This window comes from Leuresthes tenuis, unplaced genomic scaffold (assembly GCF_036924035.1).
Source record: "Leuresthes tenuis unplaced genomic scaffold, fLeuTen1.0.hap1 SCAF_9, whole genome shotgun sequence".
In the NCBI taxonomy this organism is placed as follows: Eukaryota; Metazoa; Chordata; class Actinopteri; order Atheriniformes; family Atherinopsidae; genus Leuresthes; species Leuresthes tenuis.
In genome coordinates, this window is record NW_027325363.1 from 2,012,999 (window position 1) to 2,039,224 (window position 26,226).

Consider the following 26,226-nt stretch of genomic DNA (forward strand, 5'->3'; position numbering starts at 1 on the left):
GAGAAGGCCTCCAGCTGTTTTGCTGCCACATATCGAATGTTGTGGGTACAGTTACAGGCGAAGTGGTGCGCTGTTGGGAAAGCTCTCTGACCCAGTTCCCACCTGGGACTGCAGCCATGCTCACTTCAGCTCTGGCATTCAGAGCTGAGCTATTATAACCTCGATGCTGATACTTATTCGTGTTTTTTTTCAGTCCAAAAGGATAAAGAAAATGCAGATTAGGTGACGATGCTCTTTGGTTGATACCCGCTGCCTGTAACCCGAGAAGAAGAGTTTACCTGAAACAGGAGCTGAAACTGCGATAAGCTGAAGGAAAACAGGGGAAGCAGTGAGAGTCTGGCTTGTGCTTTAGAGCTGCTGAGGCTGCCAGGCTTTACTATGATTCAGGTTAGCTTTATTATGTCCCGAGGCTGCGCCCCCCGGAGGCAGCGGGCCGCTCCGACTCTCCGCTCGCTACCGACTGCAGAGTAATGTCCCCTCCGATGGCCATTATAGCGGATGCTGTTATTACACCATTAAGCAGCCTGGTTTCCTTCAGCTTTACGGCTGCTGATACCTGCAGCCCTCTGCTCATTTAGCCTCAGCCACCCGGGCTCAGTCTGGGACGAACTGGCTTCCTCTGCAGTGTTTATCAGTGGGATTCTGCAGAGATGCATGTAAGAAACATCCTCGTTATTAAAAGACTCCGGAAGGATGGGATCTGAGTCCAAACTGGCCTATTTGAATGTGATCCAGAGACTTCTGAGCTGTTTGTAAAGGCTCAGAGTTGCTGTGACTCACAGTAATGTTGCATATTACCTTAAAATGGTCAAACGTCTGCATTTCAGACACAAAATGTCCGCTTACATGACATGATACAGTTCTGCTCATTTTCTTAGTCTTTGTTTGTCTTCTTGGGACACAAACCTACATGTTTGACAGATTTTAAGTGATTTTTTTTGTTAAATTGCTGCCTGTTGATGTCAGAAAGAAACACAAAATTAATCTGAATGTCATGTTGAGCGTGTGTTAAGTTGCTGTTTTATCCAAAACTCTGTTTTCCACAGAGAAAGCAGCCATTGGGAGAGTTACAGTGAGGATATATATATATATATATATATATATACGATAAACTCAACTAGAACTGGACCCGAATTTGGGAAAAATGGCAAAATGTCGAATTAAAAAGTAGCACAAAGTATGTTAAAGTGATTGAAGTTAAAGGTGAGGACGAACAAATGGAATTATTAGCTAAACATCTGTTTCTGTGGTTAAAACTGTGAGCTTAACTGTTGCTTGGTTCAGTTTGCTGATGGGGACAGTTTTAAACATTCCTCTGCAGTGTTTATCAGTGGGATTCTGCAGGTTTGCATGTAAGAAACATCCTCGTTATTAAAAGACTCCGGAAGGATGGGATCTGAGTCCAAACTGGCCTATTTGAATGTGATCCAGAGACTTCTGAGCTGTTTGTAAAGGCTCAGAGTTGCTGTGACTCACAGAAATGTTGCATATTACCTTAAAATGGTCAAACGTCTGCATTTCAGGCACAAAATGTCCACTTACATGACATGATACAGTTCTGCTCATTTTCTTAGTCTTTGTACATCTTCTTGGGACACAAACCTACATGTTTGACAGATTTTAAGTGATTTTTTTTGTTAAATTGCTGCCTGTTGATGTCATAAAGAAACACAAAATTAATCTGAATGTCATGTTGAGCGTGTGTTAAGTTGCTGTTTTATCCAAAACTCTGTTTTCCACAGAGAAAGCAGCCATAGTTATATATATATATATATATATATATATATATATATGAGATAAACTCAACTAGAACTGGACCCGAATTTGGAAAAAATGGCAAAATGTCGAATTAAAAAGTAGCACAAAGTATGTTAAAGTGATTGAAGTTAAAGGTGTGGACGAACAAATGGAATTATTAGCTAAACATCTGTTTCTGTGGTTAAAACTGTGAGCTTAACTGTTGCTTGGTTCAGTTTGCTGATGGGGACAGTTTTAAACATTCCTCTGCAGTGTTTATCAGTGGGATTCTGCAGGTTTGCATGTAAGAAACATCCTCGTTATTAAAAGACTCCGGAAGGATGGGATCCGAGTCCAAACTGGCCTATTTGAATGTGATCCAGAGACTTCTGAGCTGTTTGTAAAGGCTCAGAGTTGCTGTGACTCACAGTAATGTTGCATATTACCTTAAAATGGTCAAACGTCTGCATTTCAGGCACAAAATGTCCACTTACATGACCTGATACAGTTCTGCTCATTTTCTTAGTCTTTATACATCTTCTTGGGACACAAACCTACATGTTTGACAGATTTTAAGTGTTTTTTTTGTTAAATTGCTGCCTGTTGATGTCATAAAGAAACACAAAATTAATCTGAATGTCATGTTGAGCGTGTGTTAAGTTGCTGTTTTATCCAAAACTCTGTTTTCCACAAAGAAAGCAGCCATAGTTATATATATATGAGATAAACTCAACTAGAACTGGACCCGAATTTGGAAAAAATGGCAAAATGTCTAATTAAAAAGTAGCACAAAGTATGTTAAAGTGATTGAAGTTAAAGGTGTGGACGAACAAATGGAATTATTAGCTAAACATCTGTTTCTGTGGTTAAAACTGTGAGCTTAACTGTTGCTTGGTTCAGTTTGCTGATGGGGACAGCTAAGGCTGGAAGTTCTTTGCCATATTGTGAGCAGTGGCTCCTTAAACCTTAACCCAGGTGCTTCTGTGACCATCCGACTGCGAGTTAAAGCATTTGGAAAGTCTCAGAAATGTTGATAAGATCCACTCTTGCAGTTAAATATCTGAAGTTCTTCATTTATGATGATTTTGTTGGATTTCCGTCTTTTTAAGCCTTGAACCAGTGTTTTTTCTTACCCGGGTCCCAGTTAAGACTCATGAAAACTTAACGTTATGCAGCCAGTGATTAGCTTTGGCTCCTCTGTGTTATCAGGGAAGAAATTTAACAGGAAGGATGAGTTTAAAACCTTTCCTGCTGCTGCTTTGAACCGGTGGCAGACCTTTAATTAGAAGCTGCTTAAGCGACACAGGGTGACGGTTTTAATATGCTGGCGTGACGACGTGGGAAACAGCTGTTTTAGTTGGTGAAATGCTCCATGAGCAGGCTGTAGGCTCCTGTGTTATCTTTATAAATATTCAATGTTTGACCTGTTAAAAACAGCATTTCTTCTTCATCCTCACCAACTTTGTGGCTCTTTTAAGTTAAAATCTGACCCTCTGCTTGGGTTATCCTCAGCGCTTTCTCCCTTCTCTTCGTATATTTCACTCTGCTGCTTTTTGACCAGCTCAGCTAAAGAAAACGTCAGCATATTTGGGTCAGGAGATTAGGATTTGTGCAGTAAAAGGCTCCTCTGACACCTTCAGAAATCTCAGCCCCGTTTAAACTGAAACACAATGTGACGCCATCACTGAGCTTAGAATTATAAAATCATGTCATATTTGTAGAAGTCGAGGCGGGGAAATGTTAGTCCTGTCTCTAAAGAGGTTTTTTTTTTTTAATTGGGTCGTAATATTAGAAATAAAACCTTCCAAATGCTAAAGGAGATGTTTGGAAGCTGTTCTGCAGCCTTTCTGCTCAGTGGTGGATGCTCATAAAGAACAGAGTCGACCACATGTCTTCAGTGGTGCTCCCTCTGATAAGATCCCAGACTTACTGGATAAGCCCACAAATTTGGGTTGGGCCTATAGCAGCAGAACTATGGGATGTTTCAGGTAATTCAGTCGTGATTAAATCCAATTCATTAAATTCCAAATTAGTCCATTTCACATAAAGAACCCATTAAAAACAGTTTCCCAGCTCAGGAAGCCAACAGATTAAATTCCCTCTGATCCAATCCCCGTCCTGAGCTGCACGAGGCGACTGTGGAGAGAAAAAACTCCCTTTTAACAAGAAGAAACCTCCATCAGAACCAGAACCAGGAAGGGTCCATCTGCCTGGAGCAGCTGGGGCTGAGAGGACAGGAAAGAGGGGACAACAAGCAGCGTAACACCAGGCCAGAGACACCTGCTGAGAGAGAGAAACACAAGTTAATGACAGCAATGATGTCAGAGGGAGGAGAGGTGCATCATGGGAGCTCCCCCAGCAGGCTGGGCCTATAGCAGCAGAACTATGGGATGTTTCAGGCTCACCTGAGCCATCCCTAACTATAAGCTTTATCAGAAAGGAAAGTTTCAGCCTGATCTTAAAGGTAGAGAGGGTGTCTGCTTCCTGAAGCCAAACTGGCAGCTGGTTCCACAGAGAGGGGCCTGATAACTGAAGGCTCTGCCTCCCATTCTGCTTTTAGGGGCCTGATAACTGAAGGTTCTGCCTCCCATTCTGCTTTTAGGGGCCTGATAACTGAAGGCTCTGCCTCCCATTCTGCTTTTAGGGGCCTGATAACTGAAGGCTCTGCCTCCCATTCTGCTTTTAGGGGCCTGATAACTGAAGGCTCTGCCTCCCATTCTGCTTTTAGGGGCCTGATAACTGAAGGCTCTGCCTCCCATTCTGCTTTTAGGGGCCTGATAACTGAAGGCTCTGCCTCCCATTCTGCTTTTAGGGGCCTGATAACTGAAGGCTCTGCCTCCCATTCTGCTTTTAGGGGCCTGATAACTGAAGGCTCTGCCTCCCATTCTGCTTTTAGGGGCCTGATAACTGAAGGCTCTGCCTCCCATTCTGCTTTTTGGGGCCTGATAACTGAAGGCTCTGCCTCCCATTCTGCTTTTAGGGGCCTGATAACTGAAGGCTCTGCCTCCCATTCTGCTTTTAGGGGCCTGATAACTGAAGGCTCTGCCTCCCATTCTGCTTTTAGGGGCCTGATAACTGAAGGCTCTGCCTCCCATTCTGCTTTTAGGGGCCTGATAACTGAAGGCTCTGCCTCCCATTCTGCTTTTAGAAACTCTGGGAACCACAAGGAAACCTGCAGCCTGAGAGCAAAGTGCTCTGTTGGGGAAATATCCAACTGTGAGATCTTTAAGATGTGATGGAGCTCGGTCATTAAGAGCTTTATATGTGAGGAGAAGAATCTTAAATTCTATTCTGAGTTTAACAGGGAGCCAATGAAGAGAAGCTAAAACTGGAGAAACATGATCTCTGCTGTTAGATCTCATCAGAACTCTGGCTGCAGGGTTTTGGATCAGCTGGAGGCTTTTCAGAGAATCTGTGGGACAGAACAATAATAAGGAATTACAGTAGTTCAGTCCTGAAGGAACAGATGCATGGAGCAGTTTCTCTGCCCTGAGACAGGATGGTCCTGATTTTAATGATATTATGAAGGTGAAAGAAGGCAGAAACCTGTTTTATATGAGAGTCAAAGGACAGATTCTGGTCAGAAATAACTCCAAGGTTCCTCACTGTGGGACCAGTTTAAATTTAAACTGGTCAGGCATGAAAAATGTGGAGCTTTATTCATCAGGATTTGTGAAAACGACCAATAATAATGTTGCAAACCCTGAAAACGTGAAGCATCAGTGTTGTTTCTCCATCAGAATCACAGGAATTTCCAGCTTCTTTGGTCTTTTCAGGCTTAAACTATAAATCTGAGTCATAATTAGAGCTTTTTATGAGGGGAAATCTTTTTGGAGCAGCTTATGTGTGTTTGCAGGAAGCAGTTTGCTGACAGATGAACACATAGATACAACAAATCAATCCGCCCCTGAAAGTAGACCCAGACAAATGCTTCCATAATGCTTCAGAAAATTACGAGCTGAAACCAGGGAAGTTTGGCCAGTTATTCAGAGCAGGATTAGCCCACTGTTGGAGTTTTTAAGGTATTTGTTGGCATAAAATGGAAAGTTTTTGGAGGTATAATGTGGCTTTTCTGACTTCTCTCGGACGTTTCAGGGATGAAGCGTGAACTCGACACTTTCCACATATTCTCACCTCTCATTTTCCGTTTTGTCCTCTCCTTTCCAACGCTGACATCATCTCTGTGTCGCTCTGAGGACGACAGAAAGACTTTTGTTCTCTGCCTGCCTGCTTTTGTCCGGAGAAAACAATGGACCGGCTCCAGGGGGCGAACGGGGGGTGGAGAGGATGGCGGGGAAATGAGTTTGAGGGACAAAAGACAAAGAAAATGAGGTTTAAGTTGCATGGATTTGGGTAAAGTTACATCTTACAGTCTGTAACTTCATTTCAGAGCCTAAAAGATTTAATTTTAATGCTAAATATCAGCTTAACTCTAAAATAACGTCCTGTTCCTGGCCTGATGTTCGGAGTAATGAGTCATAAATTGTTGCTCGCTGAAGCTGTAAATGAACGAGAGGCCGTTTTAATGTCTTTGATTTTATTCAGTCTCGGTCATTTTCGCCGTTGTCACCCGACCCGGTCTGATGGAGCCTCAGCTCGCCGCCAAACGCCTGGCAGACCGCTGGATGTGGAGGGGGACGCCGGGCCGCATGATGGAGAGTCATCAGCTGATAATTAGCAGCCTTTTGCAGCTGAAACAGACCTGCAAACATTTCCTCTGCTGAATATAATTCAGATCATACTTAAAGAAAGATTCAGGCCTCGCATGCATTCACATGTTTAGTTTCCAGGTTCCTAACTCACTGGTTTCCATCCACAGAGGATGAATAAAGGAATCGGTTTAACAGGAGCTCAGGTTCCAGGTTTGTGTTCTCGGCTGAGCAGCAGCAGGGATTATTCGCTCTGTCTCAGGACACAGACGCTGTTTTAATCAGGCTTCTAATAGTCTTCTTGACTTCCTCTCACCTTCATCGCCTCCTCAGCTGAAGATCGCTTTCCCTCCAAAGCAGCTGTGCTTTAATAGGAGCCATTTGTCACTTTTCCTCGCCGCAGACACTTCAGGAATGATGCATTTCATGGCTTCGTTTCAGCGTTTTCAAAACAGCAGCCCCTGACCTGCTGTTTCTTCTACACACGGAGCGCTTTTCTGAATGTTAAGGTCACGGGTAAATTAAAATGTCATCCGCTTTGCCGTTTATTTTCACCGTAATGAGAACAAATGGGAACACAGTTTCCATCCTGCAGGATTCGGTGGGTCTGCTGCTGAAACAGAAATGAGAAAAACTTCCAACTGTTTGCCACCTTTTTAGATCTAAAACTAATACACCATCATATTGATATTTATTTAACAATCAGTATCATTATGCTGCTCTGTTTGGCAGCTTCAGACAAATTTCCCTCTGGGGATGAATATCTAGCTGCTATAGGCTTAAACATCTTATTAATTCTAAATTGAATACCAGGAAATACTGATAGTTTAAAGTTGCAGGGCTTTTTTATTGCTCCTAAAAGACTAAATCTAAGGTAGTAATCTAAGTATTCTCATTTTAAATGAGATGAAAATCAGACTTTCATTAAAACTGTGGTTGCTGCTGGCAGGAAGGACCTCCTGAATCTTTCTGTTTCAGTGAAGCTGAAGAAGCCTCGAACTGATCCATTTTGCGATGCCTCCACTTCTGCTCCTGATGTCTCTTTCAGCTCATATCAGCTTTAAGCCGGAGAGAGTCTCAGTAAAACACATAAAACTGTCTCAGTATTCTGTCTGTGTCCTCCATTTTGTTTGTTTCTAATATTTCCCATCGATATCAAAAGGAAACCTGGTCTGTGTGCAGCTCCTGAATGACATGGCGTTTGATTTGATGTCTTATTCCAGCTTTATTTAACATCACGTGGTAAACGACGTGGCAACCCATCGTATCGAAAATACGAGGAGAATCCATTCGAATAGTGTGGAAAAATCTCTCAAAAACCACTGTTTTTGTAGAAAAAAATACCCACAAAACTAGTGAAGCTGCTGCAAATTTCAGTCGGCATAGAAATAAAAGAATTAATTTAAAGTAATAGCAGTTTGTTCAAGTTTCTGTGGCTTTATATGTAAATATCACACATTTTAGGGTTTACGAGATAAACCCTAAAATCAGGTAATTTGTCACAGTAAAATAACTTTATTAATTAGTTTAAATTCACTGCATGTACCTGTGCTGTTCGGATGTTCACGTTTTCTCAGTAAAAATATGTTTACCTAAAGATCTGCCTGGACGTGCTAACCTGGACGTGCTAACCTGGACCACGTGCAAACCTGGACCACGTGCTAACCTGGAATACGTGCTAACCTGGACCACGTGCTAACCTGGAATACGTGCTAACCTGGAATACGTGCTAACCTGGAATACGTGCTAACCTGGACCACGTGCCGACCTGGACGTGCTAACCTGGACGTGCTAACCTGGACCACGTGCTAACCTGGACCACGTGCTAACCTGGACCATGTGCCGACCTGGACGTGCTAACCTGGACGTGCTAACCTGGACCACGTGCTAACCTGGACCACGTGCTAACCTGGACCACGTGCTAACCTGGACGTGCTAACCTGGACCACGTGCTAACCTGGACCACGTGCTAACCTGGACGTGGACACACCTGCTGAACAGGTGGCGTCTCAGTTTTCGAGCTGTATGACCCGCCTCTGTTTCAGCAGGACTCCCCTCTTATTAACATCCTCTACCTCAGTGAGGTCCTGCTCTGAGTTTACTTTAATATTCTTAAAGTGGTGTTATATTGAGTGCCCCTCCTCTGCTCTCCATCCGCTCCCTGAAGCTTAATTAACATTGTTTCAGAGGGCAGACAATGTGGGAATATTATCACTCAATACTCCAAACTGGCCTCTTTGCGCCTCAGTCACCTTCACAGCTGAATATCAACCAAAATGAACCGATCCAACTCCATAAATCCACCTAAGTGCTATGCTAATGATGCTGTGCTGAAGCTCCGCCCCTCATCCTGCTGATGTTTCAGCGTCAGAGCTCAGACTCTCTCTCAGTTCACTTCTATTCCTCTCATGTTTAATCTTCCCCCTCAGCTCAGTATCGACATCATTCTTAATCTTAATAACATAAATTCACCTCCTATCAGCCTGCAGCGCGGTGAGGAAGAGATATCCTCCTCATCTCAGCTGGGACCAGTCTTAATAATGCAGATGAGCTGCCTCCCTTTGGAGGATATGCAGCTTTACTGTAGCTCTTGGAGAGCCATGGTAGAGGGATGCTCTGCATCACACACTGACAGGAAGGACTCTTGGCTGTGATGGTTCGATGTTAGAGTTTTATTCTTCCAGTGAAGAAGAACTGGAAGTCTGGTTTCTGTGTGGCTGGCGCTATAAAGTTGATTAAATTTCCCTAAAGGTGCAACAGAGCGGATCAAAACAACCGCCTTCTAGATTCCGACATAAACTTGTTCGATGGAGTTTAAAGATGAATGTGCAGTTGTTGAAATGATGTGAAACAACGGGAGATGAAATGAGGGTCCAGCTGTTTGTCCTGCCAGACATCTGTCGGAGGCATGAGACAGAGCGACGAAACGTGCACGCTCACATGCACAAAGCTGTCGGGGAATTACAGCTGGTCGTGTTGAGCCAACACAGCCAATCAGAGGTCTCTTACTTGTCCTTCTGTCTGGCTCAGCTGGTGGGGGATGACATCACGGGGGATGACATCACCGGTGATGTCATCGATAGAGTCAGGTGTTCGTCCTTTTTTTAGGTGAAGCCTTTGGAGCTGCTGTTTAAACATGAGTGAAGGCGTGCACGGTGTGTGTGTTTCAGCAGAATCAGACGTTTGTTTGCACAGGTGGAATCCTTCAATGCAAATGAACGTCTGTGTTTTTGCGTGTTCGTTCCAGATATTAAAATCCAGCCTTCAGAAGGTGAAACTACCTGCATCAGGCCTCAGGGTTGGGCCTGTTCTGTGCTAATTCAACTCGTTCAGGGTTTGGGAAAGCAAAGAAATTACGTTGTGGTGTTTGTGAACCTGGAGCTAGCAGACGGTTAGCTTAGCCTGGCATTTAAAGAGGACACCAGGGGAAGCGATAGCAGCACCTGCAGCCTGTTAATCACCACTGAAGATGAGATTTTCTGTTTTATTTCAGGCTCATTTAAAAGCTAAATGAGACATTCAGCTTGGCGTCTGCCCCGTGTTTCTGATATAATATTTAGAGCTGGTAAAAAGTACTCTGAGCTGGCCTTTAGACTTTCTGTTTTCCTTTTAAAGAGGTCTGAAGGTAACGGCCGGGACTTTGGGACCTAACATGTTTGCTCAGGTGCAGTCAGACGGCAAACTCGGTTCTTGTTGCTTCATTTCCCTTCTTTTATTACAAGCTCCATCTCCAGGAAAGTTTTCTTAAATATGAAGGTCGTTTGTCAGCTTCAACCTTCAACAGACACAAGTAAAGCTGAGTGATTTTCAGGGTTTTCACTGGACAATTTCATTGTATTTCCATAAACTTGAGTGTGATGCAGCAACATACTCAGTAAAAGATGTTGGAGAGTCAAAGAAAAACAAAAAAATCACAGAAAATGTAAGTGAAAGCGTTCTGGAAGCTTCTCCAACCAGCAGGTTACCTGCTGACAGGTGAGGGTGTCAGGATTGGGTATAAAAGCAGCTTCCACCAAAGGTTCAGCCTCTCCAACAAGGATGGGTCGTGGCTCACCGCTTTGTGCCAAACTCCATCAGAGAATCATCAATAAGTTCAGGAAATATTCCTCAGAGTCAGACTGTAAAGAACTTTGGTCTTTCAGCATCTACAGAGCAGGATATTGGGAACAGATTCAGGGAGTCTGGGGAAATCTCAGTGTGGAAAGTTGCTGTGAAACTCACCCACGGCTGCTCAGATGTGTGTTTTATTACTTTGGTTTCAAACTTTAATTTGCTTTAAACGCCAACAACGAGATAAAAACCCTCAGAAACACAGTTAAAACAGTTAAAACAGTAAAAAACAATCAAAACGAGCCCCAGAGTCAGACACAGCAGCAAGAAAAGTGTCACAGGAAGTGAAGAATAAGAGAAGGAAGACAACAGGAAGTGAAGAATAAGAGAAGGAAGACAACAGGAAGTGAAGAAGAAGAGAAGGAAGACAACAGGAAGTGAAGAAGAAGAGAAGGAAGACAACAGGAAGTGAAGAAGAAGAGAAGGAAGACAACAGGAAGTGAAGAAGAAGAGAAGGAAGACAACAGGAAGTGAAGAAGAAGAGAAGGAAGACAACAGGAAGTGAAGAAGAAGAGAAGGAAGACAACAGGAAGTGAAGAAGAAGAGAAGGAAGACAACAGGAAGTGAAGAAGAAGAGAAGGAAGACAAGAATAAGCATCAGATGCTGGAGAGATCAGAGGAAAAGATGCAGAGAGAAAGAATTCTTTCTTCTAACATAAGCTGGAACCTTATCGTCTGTTAGCTCCAGTTTTATCTCATTTCACTCAGAAATCTAGTTTTCAGCCTTTCAAAATGTTCTTTCCAATCTCTCACTGACACATATCGAATGAGAGAAAAACATTTTATCCTCCTGTTTTGTCTTTTCTGAGCAGGTTTAAGCTGCTTCACTGACCAATTTTTATGCATTTGGAATATCAAAAGAAATCTAGTTTAATGCAGCAAAACACTCTAAAAGCTGCTGTAGAGCCAAAGAAAGACAGAAAGTTTATAGAATCTACAGAAACAGCTTCTGGAGCTTCTCCAAGCAGCAGGTTACCTGCTGACAGGTGAGGGTGTCAGGATTGGGTATAAAAGCAGCTTCCACCAAAGGTTCAGCCTCTCCAACAAGGATGGGTCGTGGCTCACCGCTTTGGGCCAAACTCCATCAGAGAATCATCAATAAGTTCAGGAAATATCCCTCAGAGTCAGACTGTAAAGAACTTTGGTCTTTCAGCATCTACAGAGCAGGATATTGGGAACAGATTCAGGGAGTCTGGGGAAATCTCAGTGTGGAAAGCTGCCGTGAAACTCACCCACGGCTGCTCAGATGTGTGTTTTATTACTTTGGTTTCAAACTTTAATTTGCTTTAAACGCCAACAACGAGATAAAAACCCTCAGAAACACAGTTAAAACCGTTAAAACAGTTAAAACAGTAAAAACCAATCAAAAACGAGCCCCAGAGTCAGACACAGCAGCAAGAAAAGTGTCACAGGAAGTGAAGAAGAAGAGAAGGAAGACAACAGGAAGTGAAGAAGAAGAGAAGGAAGACAACAGGAAGTGAAGAAGAAGAGAAGAAGGAAGACAACAGGAAGTGAAGAAGAAGAGAAGGAAGACAACAGGAAGTGAAGAAGAAGAGAAGGAAGACAACAGGAAGTGAAGAAGAAGAGAAGGAAGACAACAGGAAGTGAAGAAGAAGAGAAGGAAGACATCATGAAGTGAAGAAGAAGAGAAGGAAGACAACAGGAAGTGAAGAAGAAGAGAAGGAAGACAACAGGAAGTGAAGTAGAAGAGAAGGAAGACCAGAATAAACATCAGATGCTGGAGAGATCAGAGGAAAAGACAGAAGCAGAGAGAAAGAATTCTTTCTTCTAACATAAGCTGGAACCTTATCGTCTGTTAGCTCCAGTTTTATCTCATTTCACTCAGAAATCTGGTTTTCAGCCTTTCAAAATGTTCTTTCCAATCTCACACTGACACACATCGAATGAGAGAAAAACATTTTATCCTCCTGTTTTGTCTTTTCTGAGCAGGTTTAAGCTGCTTCACTGACCAATTTTTATGCATTTGGAATATCAAAAGAAATCTAGTTTAATGCAGCAAAACACTCTAAAAGCTGCTGTAGAGTCAAAGAAAGACAGAAAGTTTATAGAATCTACAGAAACAGCTTCTGGAGCTTCTCCAAGCAGCAGGTTACCTGCTGACAGGTGAGGGTGTCAGGATTGGGTATAAAAGCAGCTTCCACCAAAGGTTCAGCCTCTCCAACAAGGATGGGTCGTGGCTCACCGCTTTGGGCCAAACTCCATCAGAGAATCATCAATAAGTTCAGGAAATATTCCTCAGAGTCAGACTGTAAAGAACTTTGGTCTTTCAGCATCTACAGAGCAGAATATTGGGAACAGATTCAGGGAGTCTGGGGAAATCTCAGTGTGGAAAGGCCAAGGACAGAAAGCCCTGCTGGATGAGCTCGGAGCCCTCAGGCAGCACTGCAGGAGAAACCGTCAGGCCACCATGATCCATACAGCCACATGGGCTCAGGAGGAGCTGGGAAAAGCATTTCCACTCAACACAGTCCACGGCTGCATCCAGAAATGTGAGCTGAAGCTGCATCACACCAGGAGGAAGCCATATATCAGCTCTGAGCAGAACCACGGCCCAGTTCTCTGGACTCCAGCTCATCTCAGAGGGACAGAAAGACAGTGGACACGTGTTCTGTGGGCAGATGAGTCCACGTTTCAGCTGCTTCTGGGAGAAACTGCTGAGAAAGAGCATCCAGCTGTTCTCAGAGGAAGGTTTAAAGCCAGCGTCTGTGATGGTCTGGGGCTGCAGCAGAGTCCATGGCATGGAGGGCTTCATCTGGGTGAAGGTACCACTGATGCACAGCTGGATGTTGGAGTTCTGGAGAGACAGATGCTGCCATCAAGGTGACTTCCGTGGTTATTTCAGCAGGACGATGCCAGACCTCATTCTGCAGGACTTCCAGCAGCTTCAGACACACAGAGTGTGTGAGCTCGGCTGCTGCCTGCAGTCCACATCTGTCTCCTGCTGCAGATGTTGGAGCATCATGAAGAGGAGAACCAGACAACCAGGGACTGCTGAGCAGCTGGAATCTGGGATTCAGCAGGAATGGACTCAGATTCCTGTGAAAAACTCAGTTCCCGAACCTTTAAAAAGAGTCATTAAAGGAAGCTGAAGGATGGAAACATGAGTCTGGAGCAGCTTTCACTGAGTGTTGATGCTGCAGATTCTACGTTTGGTTCTGAACACTGAAGCTGGTCGGTGAAAACTCTGTTTTTGTTGACCTTTTAAAAAACTTTCCATCAGTTTGTGTGTCTGCATCGGAACAATCATCACATTTTAAATCAGTTTTTATTCAAGAAACAAAATCAGATAAAGAAAATGTTCAAAAATACGAGATTTAAAAGTCAGAAGCTGAAGTAAAACAGCAGAAATTCTGAAAAAGATTCGATTATTTTCTGGATTCATAGCAGATTTTTACGAAGCATCGATGGGCTTCCATCAGTCAGATCAGTGATCAATGAGCTGAGCAGCTGGAATCTGGGATTCAGCAGGAATGGACTCAGATTCCTGTGAAAAACTCAGTTTAAAGCATTAAAAAGAGTCATTAAAGGAAGCTGAAGGATGGAAACATGAGTCTGGAGCAGCTTTCACTGAGTGTTGATGCTGCAGATTCTACGTTTGGTTCTGAATGCAGTGAAGCTGGTCGGAGAAGACTCAGATTCCTGTGAAAAACTCAGTTCCCAAAGCATTAAAAAGAGTTTTCTGAGACTAATGCATCCTGAGAGGAGGATTCCAATGAGCCAATAAAGGCAGGCGTCCCTCTTCCATTCATCTCAGATCTTTGAATTATGACATTTGATGCATCGTTGGTCATCAACTCTGCTATTAGTTAAATAAGTCTTTTTACTCAGTGGCCTGAAAGCAAATCTGAAGGAAGCCGTTGTGACGTGTTCTTCAGAAGAATTACGCAGGAAACGAGGCCCTGAACTCATCGGCAGCTCAGGACTGAGATGGCAGCACTTGTGAGAGGAAGCAGACTCAGTGAGTTAACAGCAGAACGGGAATGAATGAAAGCGAGCTGCACGATAGCCGCTGAATCAGCTGTGAGCTTCAGGCGGCTGGTGACTCATCAGCAGATAAAGATGCTCTCTCTGTCTGTCTGGGAAAGATGCTTCATTCACACTTTGAGCTCACAGGGGAAACAGAGTGTGTGTCCACATGTTCAACAGATGTTCTTTTCAGACAGATGGAATAAAGTTCTTTGTCTCGGTCCTTTTCTGCCTGTTGTTGGGCAGAACAGTGTTTGTGTTTTTAATTAGAGAGACTCTCTGCTGGGGGCTGTGGGATTTAAAAATGTGAGCAAAGACGGTTGTTTGTTTCTCTTTTATTCATCAGTTTAGTGCTGTGGGCTGCAGAAACTAAGTGAACCCCTGATCCAGCAGCTTCAGCAGCAGTGAGTGTAAAACTAAGTGAACCCCTGATCCAGCAGCTTCAGCAGCAGTGAGTGAGAAACTAAGTGAACCCCTGATCCAGCAGCTTCAGCAGCAGGGAGCTGCAGTGATGGTTTCCTGTGGGACGTTATCAGTCTCTCTCCTGGTTCTGGAGGAATCTCGGCCCTCTTCTCTCCAGCGCTGCTTCAGCTCATTGAGGTTTGCAGCTTTGGTTTCTGCACAGCTCTCTTAAGGTCCCACCACAGCATCTCAGTCAGGCTGAGGTCTGGACTCTGACTGGACCATTGCAACACCTTGATTCTTCTCTTTTCCCCACATTCTGCTGTAGATCTGCTGCTGTGTTTGGGATCTTTGTCCTGTTGATGAGCCAGTTTCAGCCCAGCTTTAGCTGTGGGACAGATGGCCTCACATCTGACTCTAGAATACTTTGGTATCCAGAGGAGTTCATGGTGGACTCAATGACTGCAAGGTGCCCAGGTCCTGTGGCTGCAGAACCAGCCCAGATCATCAGCCCTCCACCACCGTGCTTGACAGCTGGTATGAGGTGTTTGTGCTGATCTGCTGTGTTTGGTTTCCTCCAAACGTGCTGCTGTGCATTAGGACCAAACATCTCCACTTTGCTCTGGTCTGTCCAAAGGACATTGTTCCAGAAGTCTTGAGCTTTGTTCAGATGCAGCTTTGCAAACCTAAGCTGTGCTGCCATGTTCTTTTTAGAGAGAAGAGGCTTTCTCCTGCAGCCCTTCCAAACAAGCCATCCTTGTTCAGTCTTTTTCTAACTGTGCTGTCATGACCTTTAACCTTTAACATGCTAACTGAGGCCCGTAGAGTCTGAGATGTAGCTCTTTTTCACCTTGGGGTGACCTTTAACCTTTAGCATGCTAACTGGGGCCTGTAGAGTCTGAGATGTAGCTCTGGGCTTCTTCACCTTGGGGTGACCTTTAACCTTTAACATGCTAACTGAGGCCTGTAGAGTCTGAGATGTAGCTCTGGGCTTTTTCACCTTGGGGTGACCTTTAACCTTTAACATGCTAACTGGGGCCTGTAGAGTCTGAGATGTAGCTCTGGGCTTCTTCACCTTGGGGTGACCTTTAACCTTTAACATGCTAACTGGGGCCTGTAGAGTCTGAGATGTAGCTCTGGGCTTCTTCACCTTGGGGTGACCTTTAACCTTTAACATGCTAACTGAAGCCTGTAGAGTCTGAGATGTAGCTCTGGGCTTTTTCACCTTGGGGTGACCTTTAACCTTTAGCATGCTAACTGAGGCCTGTAGAGTCTGAGATGTAGCTCTGGGCTTTTTCACCTTGGGGTGACCTTGCTGGGACGTCCACTCCTGGGAAGATTGACAGCTGTCTTCTGTCCTGATTCATACAACTTTAGAATAGCAGAAGATGTATTTATGATTATATTTTACCACCTTAGCTCACAAGTAGTTCTGTTGCTGCTTTTTTTCCTTTTTCTATATCCTCTGTCCCTTCTTTCTTCTCATATCACTCTTACTCATTTTCTTCTTCCTTCACCTGAGATCAGAAACACTCCATGACTCACACAGACTGACTGTGTGCATCCACCTGAGAGCTTTCATTCTCCCAGACTCATAAATCAAGTGCTTCCTGCCGTCCCACAGGAGGCTGATCAGGCCAAGGCCTCATCTTCTTAACTCCCACCCAGGGATTGTTAGTCTGTGAGCAAGGATGTGAGGAGTTAGGAGGCCAAGGCCTCAGCCCTGAACCACTGAGAAGGCCACATTCTGTCTTCTCCCATGTGTGCTCCTCAAGGTTGGAGCAGCATGCATCAAGTCAATCCTAATAAGCTTTTAATTTACATCCAGAGTCAACTTTTTAATCACATTTGTTATCTATAATCCCAACTCCTGCAGCTGTAGGACATAAACCTTCCTTTCAGTCAGAAGATCCTCTTCAGCTTCAGCAGGTGCAGTAAATATTTGTGTTCTGGGACCCCCTCTGGGTCTTTGCATGTGCCGTCTGACGCAGTGAAGCTAGCAGCAAAGACGCCAAAATGACCAAAGAAGGTAAGAACTCTCCCTTCCTCTATATGTGAATGAGAGAGTTGGGCAGAGGGAAAAGCATCGATTTTTGTCTGCCAGCTAACAGCCTTCACAGAGGACAGCGTTCCCTCCAAGGTCGGGTTTTTGTTCAATCCCTTAAAACATCTAAGCTTTTGGATTAAATCCAAAATCCAGGTAAAATAAGGATAAAAAACCCTTGTGCTGCTAAACAAGCTGGGATTTTTTTGTACTTTATACTTGATTCATGTTGAATAATGACACTGTAACATGTGAGATCTTCTGTTATTCAGAAACCAATCTCACAATATTAGTCTTAGCTCCCGAAAAGCTGTGGAGGAGAGAGAAGTTCCCATGTGTCCTTCAACAAAGTCTTTGGAAGATGTAAAGAAAAATGACGGCTCAGAAACAGACAAAACTTCCTGTTTCCTTTCCTTCTCTGCTCACATCTCACATGGGAGGGAGGAGAGACCTGAAGAGATGAATATTAACTTCCAGCTCGTCCTTTGTGAGCTTCAGATGTTCTTCAGAATGAGAGGAAGGTGATTAAAAGGCCAGTTTCTATGGGATCCAAGGAATTGGTTATTTTTCATGGTTCAGGACCACGGACAGCTCAGAGAATGAGGCGTTTCCGTTGTATTTTGACACCAGAAACCATCGTTTAGATGCTCCTTTCCTCCAAAAAGAGTGTTTTCTTGTTCCCATTGTGACAAGAAAGCAGTAACATCTCTTATCTCTGGTTGCTTCACGGCAGCTTTTCTCTTAAATAAGAAACACCGACAACACAAAGAAGATATTCCTGCTGTGAAGGACAAGAAAAGATTGAATCTGAGCAGGAGTTTCGCATCGGTTACATTCATGCAAGGCACAACTACACATTTCCTGGTTTAACTGACTGTTTTCTGACCCTCCAGCTGTCAGGGAGGTGGAAATCTGCACATTTCAGCAGATTTAACGTCCCTGATCTACCGTGCACCTTTAGGAAATCCAAAGGACTCCAAACGGGCCCGTTAAAAGCCGGAGGTGTTGTAATAATATCACATTACCTGCCAACTTTCACCGCTTGAGCTTCTGAATAAACCTTCTCTGGGTAGAAATCCCTCCTCGAGAGCCTTCTGGCCGTTTGGTGAATGTTGAAGGCTGAAGCACTCTTCCTGTTCGTGGCCCCGGGTGAGGAACCACACAGATTAAAAGTGCTGACTGTGAAATCTCAGCTACAGAAACCACAGCATAAGAACTGGAAAACAGGAGCACTTTGTTACATAATGGTTCAGTCGGAGGTAAATTTGATATTGGCTCTAAATCGGCTTTGAATGCATTTGTGACAGCTGCAGAAATGATTGTCCACATCTTTCAGGGGTGTCTGCACCTCTTTAGTGAAAGTTTTTAAAGGGTATTTTAACATATTTTGTTATATTTTTGGAATAAAACCATGAATTAACTGTAAACAGTAGGTGTCAGCTGTTAGTTGGATGATTAGCTTCAGATTTAGCCTCAGAATAAACGTCTTTTTCAGCTCGTGGACCTGAGTGTGTAATCAGCTGCAGAAATGATTGTCCACATCTTTCAGGGGTGTCTGCACCTCTTTAGTGGAAGTTTTTAAAGGGTATTTTAACACATTTTGTTATATTTTTGGAATAAAACCATGAATTAACTGTAAGCAGTAAGTGTCAGCTGTTAGTTGGATGATTAGCTTCAGATTTAGCCTCAGAATAAACGTCTTTTTCAGCTCGTGGACCTGAGTGTGTAATCAGCTGCTGTGTCTGTAAATCAGGAGATAATTACACACAGACTGTGAGCACTGACCGAGTGAAAGGCTCGGCGTAAATTTATCCTTCTCTTCACGAGCGTAAATCTGAGCCACACGGCTGCGATATCTGTCCAGTCATTCAGAACAGTTCTGGCTCTGTCTCAGAGACACTCATGAATAAGCAATAACCTCAGGTGTGTGTGTGTTGAACCTTGTGGAGTTGATAACGTGAATCACTGCTTCCTCTGTCTGTGTCTCTTTGCTTTTGGGATTGAGTTCGGCAGACAGACTGATTCCCTGTTTGCTTTTCTTACTTCTGCTGTACAGGAGCGGAGTCTCTGAGGTCACCTTGTTGAGAAGGTGACCTCCAGGCTTGAATATGATGGGGAGGGCTTTAGATTTAACACAAGGGTAAATTTCAGTTTTCCTAAACTTGGTGTATTCCTCATTTGTGTTGCTTTAGGCCACATATGGCAAAGTCCAGTCCTCGAGGGCCGCTGTCCGGCAGGTTTTAGGTGTTTCCCTGCTTCAACGCACCTGAATCAGATCAATGCATCATTAGCAGACTTGTGCAGAACTTAACAATCTTTCGAAGAGATCCATTTAATCTGAATCAGGTGTGTTGAAGCAGGGAAACATCTAAAACCTGCCGGACAGCGGCCCCCGAGGACCGGAGTTTGACATCCCTGCTTTAGGGGATGTGAGGCTGAATTTTTGGGGTGACATTTTAGTTTGCACAGCACGTTGTTGGGGTCCCTCCTGCTCTGAGGCGGTCTTTTGTCTGCCGGGACGCCGCCGCGATGCGTACGTCTTCATTAAAAATCTCTTTTGGTGTCATTGCCTACGAGGCTTCTGAATTTATTGGCAGGTAACCATGGAAAAGGAAGAGCTCTGGTTTGTGAGACAGAAGAGATCACAGAAGAGCATTTTTGTCAAAGCAGATCACAGTTTTGCTGCTGGTAACTTCTGTGGTTTTAACATCATATGAAGGCTGTGTCGTGTCACCTAAAGGTGGGAATATAGGCTACATTACTGGTTGTAATTCAGTAGAAGAAGTAGAAATGAAGCGGAAAAAAGGCTGTGGTGGACATCCACAAAAGGAGGCAGCTGTTCTTCAAGAATGACTTTAATCTATGGGAATATAGGCTACATTACTGGTTGTGATTCAGTAGAAGAAGTAATCACCCCAAGTAGAAATGAAGCGGAATAAAGGCTGTGGTGGTCATCCACAAAAGGAGGGAGCTGTTCTTCAAGAATTACTTTAATCTATGGGAATACAGGCTACATTACTGGTTGTAATTCAGTAGAAGAAGTAGTCACCCCAAGTAGAAATGAAGCGGAATAAAGGCTGTGGTGGACATCCACAAAAGGAGGGAGCTGTTCTTCAAGAATTACTTTAATCTATGGGAATACAGGCTACATTACTGGTTGTAATTCAGTAGAAGTAGTAGAAATGAAGCGGAAAAAAGACTGTGGTGGACATCCACAAAAGGAGGGAGCTGTTCTTCAAGAATGACTTTAATCTATGGGAATATAGGCTACATTACTGGTTGTAATTCAGTAGAAGAAGTAGAAATGAAGGGCAAACAAAGGCTGTGGTGGACATCCACAAAAGGAGGGAGCTGTTCTTCAAGAATGACTTTAATCTATGGGAATATAGGCTACATTACTGGTTGTAATTCAGTAGAAGAAGTAGAAATGAAGGGCAAACAAAGGCTGTGGTGGACATCCACAAAAGGAGGGAGCTGTTCTTCAAGAATGACTTTAATCTATGGGAATATAGGCTACATTACTGGTTGTAATTCAGTAGAAGAAGTAGAAATGAAGCGGAAAAACGACTGTGGTGGACATCCACAAAAGGAGGGAGCTGTTCTTCAAGAATGACTTTAATCTATGGGAATATAGGCTACATTACTGGTTGTAATTCAGTAGAAGAAGTAGTCACCCCAAGTAGAAATGAAGCGGAATAAAGGCTGTGGTGGACATCCACAAAAGGAGGGAGCTGTTCTTCAAGAATGACTTTAATCTATGGGAATATAGGCTACATTACTGGTTGTAATTCAGTAGAAGAAGTAGTCACCCCAAGTAGAAATGAAGCGGAATAAAGGCTGTGGTGGACATCCACAAAAGGAGGGAGCTGTTCTTCAAGAATGACTTTAATCTATGGGAATATAGGCTACATTACTGGTTGTAATTCAGTAGAAGAAGTAGAAATGAAGCGGAAAACGACTGTGGTGGACATCCACAAAAGGAGGGAGCTGTTCTTCAAGAATGACTTTAATCTATGGGAATACAGGCTACATTACTGGTTGGAATTCAGTAGAAGAAGTAGTCACCCCAAGTAGAAATGAAGCGGAAAAAAGGCTGTGGTGGACATCCACAAAAGGAGGGAGCTCTTCTTCAAGAATGACTTTAATCTATGGGAATATAGGCTACATTACTGGTTGTAATTCAGTAGAAGAAGTAGAAATGAAGCGCAAAAAAAGGCTGTGGTGGACATCCACAAAAGGAGGGAGCTGTTCTTCAAGAATGACTTTAATCTATGGGAATATAGGCTACATTACTGGTTGTAATTCAGTAGAAGAAGTAGAAATGAAGCGGAAAAAAGGCTGTGGTGGACATCCACAAAAGGAGGGAGCTGTTCTTCAAGAATGACTTTAATCTATGGGAATATAGGCTACATTACTGGTTGTAATTCAGTAGAAGAAGTAGAAATGAAGCGGAATAAAGGCTGTGGTGGACATCCACAAAAGGAGGGAGCTGTTCTTCAAGAATGACTTTAATCTATGGGAATATAGGCTACATTACTGGTTGTAATTCAGTAGAAGAAGTAGAAATTAAGCGGAAAAAAGACTGTGGTGGACATCCACAAAAGGAGGGAGCTGTTCTTCAAGAATGACTTTAATCTATGGGAATATAGGCTACATTACTGGTTGTGATTCAGTAGAAGAAGTAGAAATGAAGCGGAAAAAAAGGCCGTGGTGGACATCCACAAAAGGAGGGAGCTGTTGTGATTAATTAAGTTGTTTCAAACTGCTCTGATGTGCATCAGATCTCATGTAAAAACCACCTCAAACAAACGAAAATGAAAGTTTTCATTCACCTTTCCTTTCTCGTGTCTTCTAAATGCAAAGAACGACCAGCAATAGAACGGCGGCAGCGAAGCTTAGACGTTATCCAGAAGGTGTTGACGTCCTCTGAGACAAAACTCCTTGATTATTTTGGTCAGTTTTCCTGCACATTCTCAGCTGCTTAGATGTTCCTCTTTGTTTTCCATCAGGTCGAGTTAATGTGACGTCACAATGCCTAGAATAGACCCGCCCCCCTCAGAATGTGGCGGCGACGCCATCCCGACCGCTGACTACAGCGACGCCGAACCTGGAGACGAAGAGAGGGACACGGCGCTGCTCCTGGATCTGTTTCAGGACACCTTTCTGACCAGCTCATCTCCACTGGAGCTGAGAGGAGAGGACCTGCAGCGAGGCGACGGCGGCTTGAACCGGGATGGAGATCTTCTGAGATGTGGACAGTGAGTATCTCTTATGGATCTGCAGAAAATGAACCTCTAACCCTTACAGTGACGCACCTACAGGAGAGAATCGGTTTAGTTTTATGGTTCATTAACGCTTCACTGACCTCAGGCTTTTGGATCTGAGACGACTGATCTGAAATATAAACCTCGATATGTAATTTTACAGGTAAAATTACAGTCAGTTTGGTGGACTTGAAGTAAATCAAAGCTCCATAAGCAAAGCTCCATAAGCAAAGAGTACAGAAAGATCGGACAAAGAGGTGCTCAGTAAGTCCAGTTTGAGGTTTGAGTACCAGATGAGGCTCCTGAGTTTAGGCACTAGGCTTTATTGGCATTAGTGACTTGATTTGTATTCATGTTCCCTTTTTGATTGATTGAACAGCAGATGCTTTGCTGCTTTTTTAACCATCTGTGGACAGATGTGGACAGTGAGTATCTCTTATGGATCTGCAGAAAATGAATCCCTAACCCTTACAGTGACGCACCTACAGGAGAGAATCGGTTTAGTTTTATGGTTCATTAACGCTTCACTGACCTCAGGCTTTTGGATCTGAGACGACCGTTAGAAAACCGAAGGGTCTGATCTGAAATATAAACCTCGATATGTCATTTTACAGGTAAAATTACAGTCGGTTTGGTGGAGTTGAAGTAAATCCATAAGATTTTACCCAACAGAAAAAGCACCGGATTACCCAAAGATCTACGCCTGTAATCTGTAATAAGTCCACATCTGCTGTGGTTCAGGTGTTTATTTTATTAATAATTAGCAATAATCTATTCTGACCTCTGGTCAACAGATCAATTCACTGTGAATACTTAACAAGCGACAACTAAACCTCCCGAATGTTAACCCCGACAAATATAACAGGAAAGAGGGAAAGTTTTCAGTTAATGAACAAAGCAGAAACTGAGCTGCTGGAAAAAGTAAATAGTTCGGTTCCACACCCATTAAAACAAACACTGAGTTTATTATGATATGTTTGGACTGTTTCCTTTACTATCAAACACTGGTGATCGTATCAGGGTCAGTGTGGGGTCACTGGGGGTCACTGGGGGTCAGTCTGGGGTCAGTGGGGGTCAGTGTGGGGTCACTGGGGGTCAGTCTGGGGTCAGTGGGGGTCAGTGTCGGTGGTTAGCTGACCGAGCCTCTCAATTTGCTTCCATTTCTTCAGTTTTACTCTCATTTAATAAACTTGTTGTGCGCCTGCTCGTCTCTTCCGCCCTGCAGGTTGGAACAGAGGTGGGCGCTCTGGCACGACTTCATGAAGGAACACGACCACCTGGATGCTTGGCTGCTATTGGCTGAGCAGGCCATCGGTTCTCCAAACTCCGCCCATGTCAGCTACAGCGCTGCCAAGGAGGAACTGCAGAGGTTTGAGGTATGCTTTAACAAACCAGGCTTTACTGGTACCAGAAAACATCAAGATTTCTGATAATTCAGTCCACCGGGGATGTTTACCATTCAACATGTCAAACTGTCCAATCCTTCAGGTTTTTAAACCAAACTCTTGCCTTCCAGCTCGGACTTCTCTGGGTTTTTGTCATGAACTAAGCCTCCTCCTTTGTATTTGTGTCAGGACTGATTCATGCCCGTGTTTTGATGTCTGCATTTGTCTTCTGAGGCATTAAAGGAAAGAAAAGAACTGGTTTCCAGCAAAGTTCAGCTAAAGTTCAGCCAGTGGTTAAAGACATAATCCAAGCAGAGAGTAAATATCACTCAGCAGCCTGTCACAAAGCTGAAGCAGGCGGTCTTACTGTGAAAATCCAGATGTCTCGCCGCCTTTGATAACAATGTATGAGGGTGCAGCTGTAGATTCTGCTTGTTAGTACAAATTAGATTCTGTCTGTGCTGGGAAACCTGATTCCCACTGATCATCTTGTACAGCTCCTGCACACAAAGCAGCCTCCTGCTCAGATGGTGGTAAAATGTTTCAGTGTGTCACTTTTTACTCCTTCCAGAGATGCTGTAGATGGATAATCCATCATTAAGCAGAGAAATAAGAACAAAGCCTTTTCGTGTAGCTGGCATATGGAAGCCAAATAGACTTTAGACACTTTGGAAACTTTAGCTGAGGGCTAAATAAGGCAAAGAGTACAGAAAGAGGTGCTCAGTAAGTCCAGTTTGAGGTTTGAGTACCAGATGAGAGGCTCCTGAGTTTAGGCACTAGGCAGTATTGGCATTAGTGACTTGATTTGTATTCATGTTCCCTTTTTGATTGATTGAACAGCAGCTTTTTTAACCATCTGTACACTGGGAGACCTGCATGTAGAAGTCTATATGAGAGAAATGGTCTGTAACAGGAGTTGGTGGCATACAGAGTCAGATACAAGCTTGTGCTGTAAAGTGAAAAGAGAACTCATGAAAGGCAGGGTTCTTACAGAGAGAAAAGAGGTCATTTTGATTAAAATGCTGTGACAGATAAACTGCTTGGATGAAATGATCAACAGTTCAGTCCTGAAAAGATTTAGCTGAATGTGGATAAACGGTCCAGTTGGGTACAATAAGCTGTTCGTGAAGATATCCAACAAAGCGATTAAAAGAAAAGGTGCCCCAGCATCGAGCCTTGGGGTGCACCTTTGGATAGATGTGATGGGATACTTGATGTGTTCTGATTGAAATATGCTCTGGTTTTACTTCCAAAGACATATTGCTGAAGAGCGTTGTCTCCTGGGCACTGCTTCACATTTGTTTTGTGTGTTCAGAGGCTGCGTTGTGAGGCAGGATCTCACCTCATCGCGCTGGACAGTCTGACCCAGAGGAATCGGACCTTAACTCGGCTCTTTCAGGGCACCATGCAGGCTCGGCTTCTGGCGTCGGCGAGGGATTGTGGCCGCCGATGGGATGCTGTCAACGCCAAACTGGAATCCATCACAGGACGACTGCAGGTCCCGATAATTACTCTCCAGCTACTTTTTTACAGTTCGGTCTCTTATTACATGATGGCGTTTTAACTTAAAGTACAAAATAATTAAGCTTCTGAGCCGTTTGTACATAATTCTACATGCTGGTAACCAGTAAATGCTCCTTTGAATCATCTTTGGTGGCGTTCAGCAGCAGGTTTGAGGCGTAATTTTCACTTTTTGGGATTTATTTTCTGGAAATTAACTTTTTAAATGAGTGTAACTCTGAACTTGTAATTTATTTTATTACAGACGGTAATCAATGCTTTCTCTTCCAGCTTTTTGTCTCAGAGTGGGAGGAGTTTGACGCACAGTGGGAGGAGCTTGCACTCTGGTTGGCTGACATGGATGATCGTCTGATGGAGATCGAGCACCTTACAGGAAGTACCTGTGAAAAACTCAGACGGTTGCAGGTGTGTACTCTCAGAACTGCCTTCTCATCTCATGCATATCTCAGATTGAGTGATATTTGTCCCGTGTGCAGTCCTTCCAGCAGTGTGTGTGCGAGAACTCGGCCCGTGTGAACGCTCTGCTGCAGCGCGGCGAGGCGTTGATCCAGCGCAGCGAGCCGGCCGACGCTCAGCATGTAGAGAACCGGCTGCTGGAGCTGCTGCGGCGCTGCAGCCACGTCTACAACAACATCGCACGGACGCACACTCGTCTTCTCAGCATGAGACTGGTACTCGCACAGAGGCGGAAACAGATGTTATATACAGGGCTGCAGCGAGGAAACGAATTCTGATATATGAATAAATCAATTTCAGTATTCTGCAGCTGTAAGACGGAACAGCTGTGCTCCTTTTTTCTGTAAAACCCCGTTTGTTGCTCTGCCTTTTAAAGTGTCTGCATCAAACTGACAGATTTGTCCAAAAGTATTAAAGCTATATTACAGTTTTTGCCTTTTTTTAATTGAACATGTGTAAAGTTGTCATCCCAATGACCGAGTGCTGCCTTTTTATAAAGTTTTAGAGTCTGTAACCTGGTAGATTTCTGCACAGTTGCCACCACTGATACTTAAATTATACTATTTGAATAATTATCTTATATTAAACTTAATTACAACATAAAGCCGTCTTTAAAACAGCCTCCAAAGACTTTTAAAGTTATTATCAGTGTTTGATTCTCAGCCGCAGGT

The 26,226-nt window shown here is 43.7% G+C and overlaps 1 protein-coding gene across 1 annotated transcript in view; it reads left to right on the forward strand.

Moving 5' to 3' along the window:
• The window catches only part of LOC140314608 (nesprin-2), a 46,468-nt gene that overhangs the window by 3,413 nt on the left and 16,829 nt on the right, over positions 1 to 26,226 (forward strand). Inside the window, exons 2-6 of the mRNA XM_072392915.1 lie at positions 21,939 to 22,187; positions 23,419 to 23,569; positions 24,894 to 25,076; positions 25,370 to 25,504; positions 25,576 to 25,770. Coding sequence (XP_072249016.1) covers positions 21,961 to 22,187; positions 23,419 to 23,569; positions 24,894 to 25,076; positions 25,370 to 25,504; positions 25,576 to 25,770 — 891 coding nt within the window. The 5' untranslated portion in view covers positions 21,939 to 21,960. The remainder of the gene's footprint in view (positions 1 to 21,938; positions 22,188 to 23,418; positions 23,570 to 24,893; positions 25,077 to 25,369; positions 25,505 to 25,575; positions 25,771 to 26,226) is intronic.